This window comes from Periplaneta americana, chromosome 16 (genome assembly GCF_040183065.1).
Source record: "Periplaneta americana isolate PAMFEO1 chromosome 16, P.americana_PAMFEO1_priV1, whole genome shotgun sequence".
Taxonomy (NCBI): domain Eukaryota; kingdom Metazoa; phylum Arthropoda; class Insecta; order Blattodea; family Blattidae; genus Periplaneta; species Periplaneta americana.
The window spans coordinates 156,501,517-156,514,486 of NC_091132.1; the positions used below are offsets into that span (position 1 = coordinate 156,501,517).

At 35.7% G+C, this 12,970-nt stretch overlaps 1 protein-coding gene across 7 annotated transcripts in view; it reads right to left on the bottom strand.

The window, feature by feature from the left end:
• Nucleotides 1-575: 575 nt before the first annotated feature.
• Nucleotides 576-12,970, bottom strand: part of LOC138691509 (zinc finger protein 233-like) — a 33,759-nt gene continuing 21,364 nt past the window's right edge. For 2 of the 7 annotated variants that reach the window (XM_069813486.1, XM_069813490.1), the window contains exons 6-8: nucleotides 10,705-10,845; nucleotides 8,252-8,325; nucleotides 576-4,048 (exon numbers count right to left, since the gene is read on the bottom strand). In XM_069813486.1, the coding sequence (XP_069669587.1) occupies nucleotides 3,310-4,048; nucleotides 8,252-8,325; nucleotides 10,705-10,845 (954 nt within the window). In that variant the 3' untranslated portion in view covers nucleotides 576-3,309. Of the gene's footprint in view, nucleotides 4,049-7,041; nucleotides 7,809-8,251; nucleotides 8,326-10,704; nucleotides 10,846-12,970 lie in introns of those variants that run through there. The other 5 variants (XM_069813489.1, XM_069813487.1, XM_069813488.1 and 2 more) reach the window with 5 other exon arrangements.

Genomic DNA, 12,970 nt, shown 5'->3' on the forward strand with positions numbered 1-12,970 from the left:
TTTTCAACTGGAAGACTGTGAAGTCGTACTTCTTATCTCAAAGGGAAGAAGAGTGCAGCAGTTTGTCGTGGTCTGATTTCAGTGAAGATGGTGGTGGCGATTTTTCAGTTCTTTTGTGCATTTTCTGGTTCCTTCACAATGAACTAAGTGTTTCACAGAATCATTTAACAGCTCGAACACAAGACATATACATCGACTGAGTTGCATGTTGTGACGTAAATGTTGAACTCTGAGCTTCAGAATAAGGAAGTTGGTCAATTTTATGGCAGTGAAGCCAATAAAATATTTAAGCACATGGCTGATTAAGGTAAACACAAGTTTCAGTCTAGTGCATCACTTTTCTTTGACAAAGCTCTGCAATATCTTTAAATGATATCATCCTGAACTGTCAGTTTAAAAAAGGCCTCTTTTGTATTTGAAAACTCCGTCCACTTGGAAGGCTCTTTGAAATATTTGTTAATGATCTTCATCTTAATATTGATGTTGATCGATTGTTTGAAGACATTTGTAACATTAACATTTGTTTTAGTGTTATAAACGAAAATGATTTGGAAAGGAAATTGACGACTATTTTCCAAAAAGGGTTTACAATAAAAGTGTATAATATTTTGTTCTTTCAAACTTTAATTTATTTGATAATACGAAAACTGTTAAAAATAAGGTTATATGAAAATAAAGTACCTCAACAATTTAAAGATTCGGTGAAAATAAACGAAGGTACGTATGTAATAACTCGGCTACATCAACATTTGAAACTGATTATTACAGGATTCAAATGTGTACGAGTAATAAATTAATCTATAAATGCTATACAAAATAAAAAAAAACAGCATCACACCGATAGGTAGCTAATGGCTTTCTTAAGAAAACATTTTTCAATACGTTTAATGCCGTCTTACTAGGAAACTAATATACCTAAATTCTTGATGTCTATCTAATGTCAAAGAGACTGCAATTAAGAATGATTTGTCACATTGGCATATTTGAGTACAGTGGCCTATTTTCGTCCATCTGAAAGAAAATATCGTAAATTTGTTGCTTCCCTAACATAACAAGACTTGTCAAATAGGATCACTTCAATAGCTTAATTATGTAATGCACAAAGTGACAAAAAATTTATTTCTTCTTTTGCCTTGAAGTGTGCTATAAAACAAAAGTTATTTTAATACTGAATGGCGAAATAAAACGGGAACTAAAAGTACCAGTAATCTTAAATCGAATCCAAAGACGTAGCTACGAATATCATTGTTTCCAGATATAATGAAATATGTGCCATTACCAAGCAATGACTTCATTGAATGTCTCATGATTTTGTAAACATTACAGTTTCTTTGTATCATGATAATGTTACACCATGAGAGATAATGCTTGTAATGCAATGAAAAAAGAGGAAGACAGGACAAGGTTCTATATCGTTTCCTCGGAAAATAAAGATGTACATTTCACAGATTTGACAAATCGTTAATAAAGTTGGTGTGTAATCAAGATGTATGGAATAGGCTGCTATTGTTCTTATGGGTATATCTCATAGCTGAGAGATTTATTGATGAAGATGGCGAAAAATAGCTTGTTTCAGCTCTTTCTTTCTTAAGCCATGAGAGTATTTTCTAGAAAACGAAAATTACGAGCTTATGTGCAATTGCAGCTGGAATGAGAGGGACTTGTTAGATATGATGGATTATTTATCTAATAATGAAAATAAACCTTTTTTTAGAAAATCGTCATACGATATTATTTCAGACTTCAGAAATATGACAGAATAATGGTTGTCATATAAAGTTTACTGCAAGTAATTTATAATTTTCATTACTTTACGAAAAATTTATTCTTCACTGAATAGTTGTAATAGTTCAAGGAAATAATCTGTTTCCATATTCATATTTATCCATTTTGTTCCACTCCTTATACTTAGTATATTATAGTTCACATAGCCTGTGACATTTCGTAGTCTTCTGGCATAAAGCCTCATTTCACCCTGTTTGATATTCCATCACAATTTTCATGGTCATGAATGAGTACACATAAGAAATAACATGAAAAATATGTAAAATTATGGTTACCGGTACTTTAATAAAATTTTTTACAACTAAATTGTATCACCACAGAACTGTTATTTGATTTAACATAAACCAAGCGCATAAAAGACAAAGCATATCAATAAGTATGTCAATAACGATATGTAAAGTAGATACTACCTACTCTGATGTTACTTGTGGATAACTAACCAATGGCGTTTTTTCACCAGTACAAGCCAGTTAACATAAACAAAGGTTGATTAGTCAAGTACAAAATTTGACACAGAATATTTAAGAATTCAAATCACGTGGTAGTCTGGTCAGACACGCGTAGAATTATAGTGAAAGTGATTCTACTGAATTTCTGAATTAGTTAGACACGATGAAGAAGATATCATGTTACGGACCCTATGCCACAAAAAATACGAGAAAATAATTTTATGACGGCAAAAGACTGAATCAACTTCAACGTAAAAGGCAACTTAATCCTTAGTTGCGAATGCGCAATTTCAATGTATGTATTTTAACTGTATAAGCGTTCTCGTTTTTGTTTCCGATCCAGGTTTATTGTGGACCAGGCTTAAATGTTTCCGTCTGCTAGCGTCCATGAAGTTTTAAGTTACAAGAGTGAGAGGAGCACATCCCACATTCATCGCATTACCAAATATTTTTGAAAACATACTGTAACTAGTCTGGGCGGCCGGGTAGCTCAGTTTGTAGAGCAGCTGGCTACGGACTGGAGGGTCGGGGTTCGATCCCAGGTGGTGACAGGATTTTTTTCGTTGCCAAACTTTCAGAACAGCCCCAAGGTTCACTCAGCCTTCTATAAAATTGAGTACTGGGTCTTTCCCGGGGGTAAAAGGCGGTCAGAGCGTGGTGCCGACCACACCACCTCATTCTAGTGCCGAGGTCATGGAAAGCATGGGGATCTACCTCCATGCCCCCCCAAATGCCTTCATGGCATGTTACGGGGATACCTTTACCTTTACCTTTTACTGCAACTAGTCTTTAAAAGGAAACTCGTATCACAGATGTCGGAATTGGAAGTCTCATTGATTTTTAAACTACACGACCACGAGAACACTTAGCACAAAAACAGGATTAGAAAGGTTTGTTGCTCATATCCTGCAGTACATGAGTACTTAAGTTATAGCTACCATAGAAACAGATTTAGAAGGTGTCTCAGCTATGTGCAAGATATCATGGCTTTTCAGACTATCCGGCTGTATGAGTCACTCTACACGAACACGGCATTAGAAAGTTTTCACGCCTGTTTGGCGGAGATCACTGAATTTTAGGAGCATTTCAAATGTTCCCCGCCTGTGTGCCGGTGTTCATGTCTTTTTTGGCTACTCGAATCCGAGAAACACTTACCACAAACATCACATTTGAACGGTTTCTCGCCTGTGTGCAGAAGTTCATGTCTTCTTTGATTACTCGATACCGAGAAACACTTACCACACACATCACATTTGAACGGTTTCTCGCTTGAGTGCCGGCGTTCATGACTTCTTAGGTTACTCGAACACGAGAAACACTTTCCACACACATCACACTTGAAAGGCTTCTCGCCTGTGTGACGGCGCTCATGCTTTTTCAGGTCCCCCGACACAGAGAAACATTTACCACACACATCACATTTGAACGGTTTCTCGCTTGAGTGCAGGCGTTCATGACTTCTTAGGTTACTGGAAGACGAGAAACACTTTCCACAAACATCACACTTGAAAGGCTTCTGGCCTCTGTGCACGCGATCATGTTTTCTTAGGCTGCGCGAATCCCAGAAACACTTACTATAAAATTCGCATTTGAAAGGTTTCTCCTTCAGTTTTGCCGAATTGGAGAAACATATTTTAGGCAATTCAATTTCCAATTGCTTATCATCGTCGTGAATCCGCACACGTTTTCCCGGGCAAACTGAATTTTTCGGAATCTCACACAATGTCCAGTTCTCTTCAAGTGCAGGATTGTCGAATTCTGATGACACAGTCCTCTCATTGGTAGCTACAGTCCTCACATTGGTATCTGCAATCCTGAAGTAAATATCCTATCAGTCTATTAAATAGTCACAACAAATATAAATTAAATTACTGAATTTCAAATCGAAACATATCCATTTCACCTGGAGGTACAATACCATTACAGATTCATTCTTGTAAATAATTTATGATTAATGTTGAAATTATCAAAATTCCCAACATTTTGGTCTTCACCTGTACAACAAATTTCATAACGATTACACAACGTTAGTCAAATCTTAGGTAGCATTTATTTTTAACAAACTTCTCTGCTCAAAGCCACCTGCATTTCCTTTATTTTTTACGGCACAACTGTACTAATTTCTGCGATTATTTTGAAATTGGGTATTGCAAATGAGCTGTTACTTGTTTTATACCTTATTATTGTGTATTATTGTGATATATAAATTGTTTATACTTTGTTAAGTTAGTCACTTCAAAATATGGCAGTGGAATAATTCTGAGTCCAATTCATAGTAAGTATTGTCAACAGTAATCTCACGAGAGGTTTTGATTTGTTTAGAGAAAATTAAAATTCGAGTGGGATTTAATTGACTATTACACGATTAGGAGAAAGTATATAAAGATAATAAAAAATAAAGTACTCCAATAGCAACAAGATATTAATTGACTTACTAAAATTCTATTTCACTAATCTTAGCTTCACCAAAACGTTTGAACAGAGTCGCCATTTTTAGTTGACCATCGTAGAGCATGTTTTCTAGTACATGAAAGAATATGCAGTTTGAAATGTTGGCAAACAAAGAAACAAATGGTAGGGAGGTGACAAAATCAGAAAAAAGTGCATAAAGTTTAGAAGAAATAAAGTAGGTTATTTAACTTTATCAACTACTTCGTAACTTGCTAAGGCTGGGAATCGAACCCGGGCCACCTGGTTTCGCGGCAAGACACGCTAGCCGTTACTCTACTGGTGTGGACTAGAAGAAATAAAGAACTCTAAATTAAATGGTATTAATTGACTTAGTAAAATTCTATTTCACTAACGTTACTTTCACCAAAACATTTGAACAGAGCCACCATTTTCAGTTGACTACCTATGCGGCAAACGATCGCAAAGCATATTTGATAGAACCGTAAAGAATCTCCAGTTTGAAATGTAGGCAAACGAAGAAACGAATGCTAGGGAACTGATAAAAAGGAACAAATGCTACGGAAGTGATAAGATTGTAGCGAAAATCACACGTGATTTGATGAAACACGTCCTTTCGTACCGTTTTGTTGGTTAAAAATATTATAACGTAATAAAAGGTAATAGTCAGGGAAAATTTATATTTGTATTATCTCTAGCCTGGTATTTGTTGTTTTGCGAACGTTAAACCAGTAATAATGCTTTCAAAGTTCTGCAGTAACATAATTTACAATTATAAAAGCATATAGCCCAATCAAAAGGTTTTCTTTGCTTTAAGGATAAGTACAGTCGTACTCAAAGGCATTAAAACATTCTGTGACTCAATCGAGAGAAGTTTGAGATGTCTTTCGGAAATTTAGGACTTGCATATCCTACTATTGAATACACTATGGTTGGTGAGCAGCTTTTACCTCTATGTGGATGTTGTACTTTCAATGTATTTAACAAAAATAAATACAAGAAATTTGGTATAAAAGTCTGGATGTTTGTAGATATAAATACATATCATACTCATAACATGCAAGTATACACAGGTGGGAAACCGAATGAGTCTCCAGAGAACAGACAATAACCAAGCAATGAGAACTGGCAAAGATGTTCTACTAGCTCGCTAGGGTACAACAAAGGCTAACAAAGACAACTTCACAGGCTGTAATTTGACAGAGGAACTTTTAGCTCAAAACCTTGAACTCACTGGAGGAAACAAAATGTTAACATTCCAACCAGTCACAGTAGGGACATGAAGAGAAGGTTTTTCGTGTTGTTTTGGTGTCGTGGTGCTTCGACTGACATTCTATAATCAAAGACGAAAAAAAAGACTGTACTGTGTTACTGTCGTCGTAGCTTAATTACAAGTCTTGTTCAAAGGAGGACAACAATTTCAAATCGCAAATTATACTCGACTATAACAATATCAACTGTGGACACTGTGCACAAGATGGCTAGAGTGTACACAACGTCTGAGGTGGTGTGTACGACTGTCCTGCAACATAAATGACGTCAGTTGTGTGAACGGTCTCAAGATTCCTGAGTAAAAAATGAAGCAAAATCATTATAGGCGCCTATTCCTGCTTGAACTTAGTGACCAGCTGGTTCGTCCCTGCATCGCCCAGAGTTCTATGACTGCAGCACTGAAAAAGCCAGAGTGTGTTTGTATGGAAGCACTTGGTACACACAATCCATAGAATGAATCCTGGATTAGCCACTGTATCAGCTGGAAATGGAAGGGAAAGTGGACAGTGCCACAAGTGCCCAAATGTGCCGCAAAGAAAACTGACCTCAAGCTTCAAATGATAAATAATTTTAAGACATATGGGTTGTATGTGGAGACTAAGAGAAAGGCGGAAAATAAGGAAAGACAGGAGAGTACTGGGTTTGCAAAGACAGATCTGTCCTTGAGCAGAACACTAGTAGTGAATGAACGATTTCGAGTGTTGGTTTGATGAATACAGTATATGTTCGGTTCAGTGCCTCTTATGGGCTTCCCCTTGTTACTCCACTCAAGCACTTGATTAGGGATGATCTGTTCCTTACACTATTAGCGATATTGTCTAATGAAAATGGCATTCCAAACTTTATAGAAATTCGAGTCTGAAGTATATGCAGATGTTGATGGGCCTCTTTTTTGATAATGGAAAATAAATAGACTGGATAAATTAATAAAAACCAATCAAAATAACAATAACTACAGCATGGCACAATAAAGAATCATACAGTAGATCACTATTGATTTCGCATTACAGGATGTACGCTTTGCAGCAAAAAGAATGGGCTGACTCTTGGTCGTTAGAAATTCTAAGTTCTACCGCGCAATTCACACGAGTAAAAGAACTGCATTTGAAGGCATTGGTGTTCCGTTTGTTCACTGAAACTCGTCCGTCTACAACAGGGTTTGCCGAACTTTTCATAGCGAGGGCCACATTAGCCATCCAAGGAAGAATCGCGGGCCAAGTCACGTAAGTTTAAATTAAGTGTAATAAACAAAGCTCATAAACAATATTAGTACTGAAACTTTGTGTTTTATTGACCTAAAACCTATACTTACATATTAATAACGGATGTAATTAGTACTTTACAAGTTACTAGTCATATTCAGTGATTTTTCACACACATAATTTGACGCTATGTCTTTCAAATTAGAATATGTGTCACTCGGCAGACAATTGTAAAAATCCACCAATAACATTACACTGCATATCAATAACTTCTAGCTGCATTCACGTGACAATTTCTCTACATCGCATTCAAATGGGTTATGGAACAATCTGATATTCTCTGCATTTGCATCGAGATCAGAAAAATGGTTCTAAAACTGTTATTCAAGAGAGTGTATAACCTGCTAACAAAAAGGAACCGGAAATTCTGTTGTGCTTCCATGCTGAAATTTTCTCAGCATGGGAAATGAATGAAGCTGTTGTTCACAAGTTGGGATTGAAATATCACCAATTTCTTACTGAATCCCACCACAAGAGTTCGAGTTCAGAGATCAATCTTCCTTCTCTTTATAACCTAAGATTGCAGTCATTCAAACAGAAAGAAATCGGAACCTGGTGGAACATTGTTTAGAACCATTGTGTGTATTATTGCAGTTGTAGTTCCAGTGATGTGAAAGACTGATGTCCTTAACTGCAATAGAATGCATGAACTAACGGACGAACAAACAAACAAATAAATGAGTAAATAAATAAAATAGGGAAATTAGACTTCCTAAATGTGATGAGTTGTTTGCAGAAAAACTCTTGGAATGAACTTAAAATGGTAGTTTATTATTTACTAGGGAATTACAAAAACTTCAATTATAAAGAAACTGTAGCAATTAAGTTAAAGATTTCAAGACCCTAGGATGCAATATAAGTGTAGGCATGTCCATCTACATTATTTTCTTGAAAATCTAGGAAATTTTAGTGAAAAACATGAAGAAAGGTTTGAACAGTACTTATGAAAACCAGATATCAAGAAAAGTGGAGTGTGAGTGTGAACTTCTTCTGAAGCTACTTCTGAATAGTCAAGAAAATGGTCACTTCAAACACAATGAACTCTCTACATGGAGACTAGTACACAACACTCACCTTTCGGCAAAAACCTCGTTGTCCTCTGCCGTCACTTCCACCCCTGGCTCCTCACAGAAGTCACTCTGCTCTTCCTACAAATACAGAGCAAATAAAACAAAAAGATTGCTTAATTTACATGAATAAAAGCGCATCGATTTTAGTTGCCACACACCTCCATTTGTCTTATTAGGCCTAGCAGAATCTTAGCTTATAAAAGACAATTCTCGGGGGATATATTTCATGGGACACGTCTTTTATTGTAGAGCAGAATTTTTTTCAACTTTTTTCAACGTGTGGCACACTCAAAATGGACCAGTTATTTAAAATGCTATGACACACTTCGTTGTTACCAAGGAGGAGGGAAATTTCGAGTTTTACAAGAAAATGAGGACACTTTTCTTTTAAGTAAGATATTTTACGACGCTTTATCAACATCTTAGGTTATCTGGTGTCTAAATGAGATGAAGTTGAAAATAGTGGTGAAATGAGTCCTGGGTCCAGCACCCGAAGGTTACCCAGCATTTGCTCATATTGCATTGAGGGAAAATCCCAGAAAAACCTCAATCAGGGAACTTGTCCCGAACGGGAATCGAACACTGCCCATCAGGGTTCGCGGCCAGACGCGCTAACCATTACTGCATAAGTATGCACAAATGAGATTACTATAAAATACAAATAAATGAGGTATATGTATATACAATGATACAATAAATATATTTTGAATTTTATATGAGTTATATATGAGTCAAAATACCAGAGAATGATAATATGATGAATGGTGAAAAGGCACATGGTGCGAAAGATGTTGAGAAGAGAAACAAAATACATATTACTCAAAACATAAGTAACACAATTTTTGTATTTTTATTTAATCTCTATGATAGAAACGCAAAATTTAATGACAGAAAATTATTCCAATGCAATATCAGCGTCATAATGAACTTGTTATGTAGGAAATTTGAAAACATACAACATCATTACATGTGTTTCTAAGGCGTTTAATGCACGAAACATTTTCTTTCATAAAGCCAAGAACATTACGATATTTTTAAACATTGGCACGATATTTTAATTTCATGAACTGGCCACCCTAGATGTGCATCAGTCATTCTCTTCTCTGCTGCCCGCACACCTACACTGTGTTTACTGAAGGCTGACTTGAGACGCATTCCGTATTCTTCCCCACATCAGCGGATCTTTCGAGTGTCCCGTGGTAAACCGGAAGAAAATTACTGTTCTATAATAACTATTTAACTTCTGTACAATAGCAGAAATTATCTAGAAACGAATAATTCAATTTCAAGTGACGAACTTGGTGGATTTTGTAAATGATTTATTTTACGACACTTTATCAACTCCAATGGTTATCTAATGTCTTAGTGCAATGAAGGTGATAAAACCAGTGAAATGAATCAAAGGTGCATTACCGAAAGTTACTAAGCTTTTGTCCTAAATGGTATAACACATAACCCCAGAAAAAACTTCAAACAGGTAACTCGTTCCCACCAATATCTGGCTGTCGGTGCACCAATTTTATGGTCACACAAGGTAATCATAACACCACATCTTGTGACAAAAAATTCGCATAATTTCCCTTTTGTTAACATTGTCTAAAGTATGTCATTGTATGGCTTCAAATTTTTACATTACCAGGTATATATGCACTGGTTCAGAAAATAACTTGATAACTTTCCGAAGAATTTTAAGTAAGCTGGTGACTACTCATAAGAAGTACAAGAAAATTCAAATTCTTTGTTTATTTCTACTCATTTTAAAATTCGTAAATTGTTGTATCTAATTTTACGTTTGTCCACATATATTAAAATTAGATGTACTTCAATGAGAGAATAAGTGTGAATAAAATAAACAACAGTTCCATGCATGCTGTATCTACACATAGATATCAGAACATATTGCAGAATTTAGAACATACTCTGGAATTCACTCAAAAATCAGTTACATATTTAATCTTAACGTTAGAAATATATTTTATTAACGGGTAAGACAATGTTCTATAAAGAAAATATTGCAAATATTTTAAAACAAAGAGGTGATAAACCGATGAAGCCAGGAGATAATGTTTGCAGATAAGTCTACAGCAAAATCAATTATTTGGAAACTGTAAAAAGTATTAAGAAATTTAGTCAGACACAGAGAAGACAAAAAGATGTCATGCCCTTAAGAACAACATTTTTTCAAAGCCACTGTGGGAATGTGTTGCTTGGCAGCAATTAAGAGCAAGCATAGCAAACAATTTCCTTTTCGTATTTAAAACATAAACTGTGATAAAATTCCACTATTTCTCTGCAACATGACATTACTTGTAATAAAAAATAGTGGTAAGTTCTTTGCCTCTATAATACAGTAAAAGACACTACAAGTACTGTTGTTAAGAGGTTGTGTCTGTTACAATCAAAATGCAACAAACTACGGAAGAAGAACACATAGTGCATTTCTAGTGCTCCACTCACCTCTGGTTCACGTTTCACCACAGGGAACGAAATTGGAACCAGAACTTCCTCAAATTTTATCTCAGATGTGAGATCATGGCTCTGGTCCACATATTCCTCCTTCATACCAGTCACAGGCTGATCCACAAGATTCCATGCCTGCTGTACAAAGAGATGCCTTAAATGAATAATTTATTACAGGGTGTTAGAAGACGACTTCTATTCTTAACAGCTGCTCTGTATTTGTTGATATGCCTCAGCCTGAACACAACCCACAGCACGTGCTTTACACTGTGACGAATAGGGTCAGGATTCATATGAAAACGTATATTATCTATGCAAAAGCATTAATCAAGTGCAGTTTAAATAAATTAAGAGATTTTACTTGATTATTTAATGACGGTGCAACAACTACTTGATTAATTAGCGTCGATTTTTTTATTCTATTTTATTCCGTTATTTTACGACGCTGTATCAACATCTAGGTCATTTAGCGTCTGAATGAAATGAAGGTGATAATGCCGGTGAAGTGAGTCCGGGCATTTGCTCGTATTGGGTTGAGGGAAAACCCCGGAAAAAACCTCAACCAGGTAACTTGCCCCGACCGGGATTCGAACCCGGGCCACCTGGTTACTCCACAGGTGTGGACGCGTCGATGAATTGGTGATAGAGAGATGGTATTTGGCAACATAAGCCAGAGGACTCGACACAGATTACGTAACATTCATATTCATGGTTCGGGAAAACCTCGGAAAAACCCAACCAGGGAATCATCCCAAACGTGAATCGAACCCGCGCCAGAGCGCAACTCTGGATCGGCAGGCATGCGTCTCAGCCAACCGAGCCACGCGAGTGGCTTCAATGAAGTTGTCGGAGAACAGAAAAACATGATAAAGTAAGTAATAATAATTTATTTAACATGGCAGAACTTAAGGCCAGTAGGCTTCTTTTCCGCCCAGCGAGACTCTTAATTCTAACTGAATACAACTGGCTTACATAGTTATAGTTATTACTTTAATATGTAGACCGTAAGAAAGCATGAAAGTGAATAATGAAAGTTAGATAAGTAATGTTAGTGAGACAGTAATAAACAGTGGTAAGAAATAATAATGATGATAATAATAATAATAATAATAATAATAATAATAATAAAAATAATAATTATTATTATTATTAATATACTGCTAAACTACTGGACCTTCTATACTATCCTACTGCAACTACTTGAAAACTAAATGCGTGGTGAAACATTTAATTATATTTTATATACGCAACACAAATGATAAACCACAAAATCATAGATCAACCCTGGTAATCACATTTTAATCTTATAAGTTACATTGCAAGCCAGCGTATTAAGTGTCGATCCTGTACATATTTTACAAAATACCATTTATTTAAGAAAAACCATAAAGAAAAAAATTATACAGAGTCGTATGTTAGGTAACTAAAGAGGTCGCAAGTAGAAGCACACAGTATAAAGAAGATACAGTAAAGACAAATGGGCCATTTCGTGGGAACAAATTCTGAGTGCGCATGTCACGAAACCAGGTGTATTATCTGGAACCTCCACCAGATGGTTCTCCATCTACGACAGGACTGGCATAATTTAACATTAACTGAAAAGATTTATTACTCATATTTTAACAATTTGAAAGACATGAGTCAAAGGAATGGCAACCTAATCATAATAATAATTACTTACGTATGTAAACATCATGAAAATATTCACTAATTGACGCTGATTTTAAAGTCACTGGTAGATGCTTATGTTGGTAATGTAATATTGAACCATTATCTACATAGATCCCGACATTCGTTTCGATGAAGTTACGACGTCAACAATGGATATAATAAAATTTTGTTGACTAATAACATTATATTAGTGATGGATATTATTTCATACCAGTAACGTTATACTTAGGCCTACATGATTATTCCTATTATTGACAGTAATATTTTGTATATTAATATTGATTTTGGTTTCCACATTGTTATTAACATACACATTAAAATTTCTAACCGTTTCGGTTGAATAGAATGTCTCTAAAGAGGCTACTGTAAGTGAAAGAAAAGATAACCTCGGCTACATAATAATTACCCGATTACGTTGGTGTATAGCTAGGTCTTGGATCTAGCTATGAAAGAGTGAGTGAAAAGATACAAAAATTGATATGAGCAATGACTCTTGCCGTGTAGTAACATGCCATAGTTTGAACTCCGCGAGTGCATTATTTCCTGGGTTCGAGGCTTGTATAGAGACAAGTAATTAGTGTGCGTATGAAGG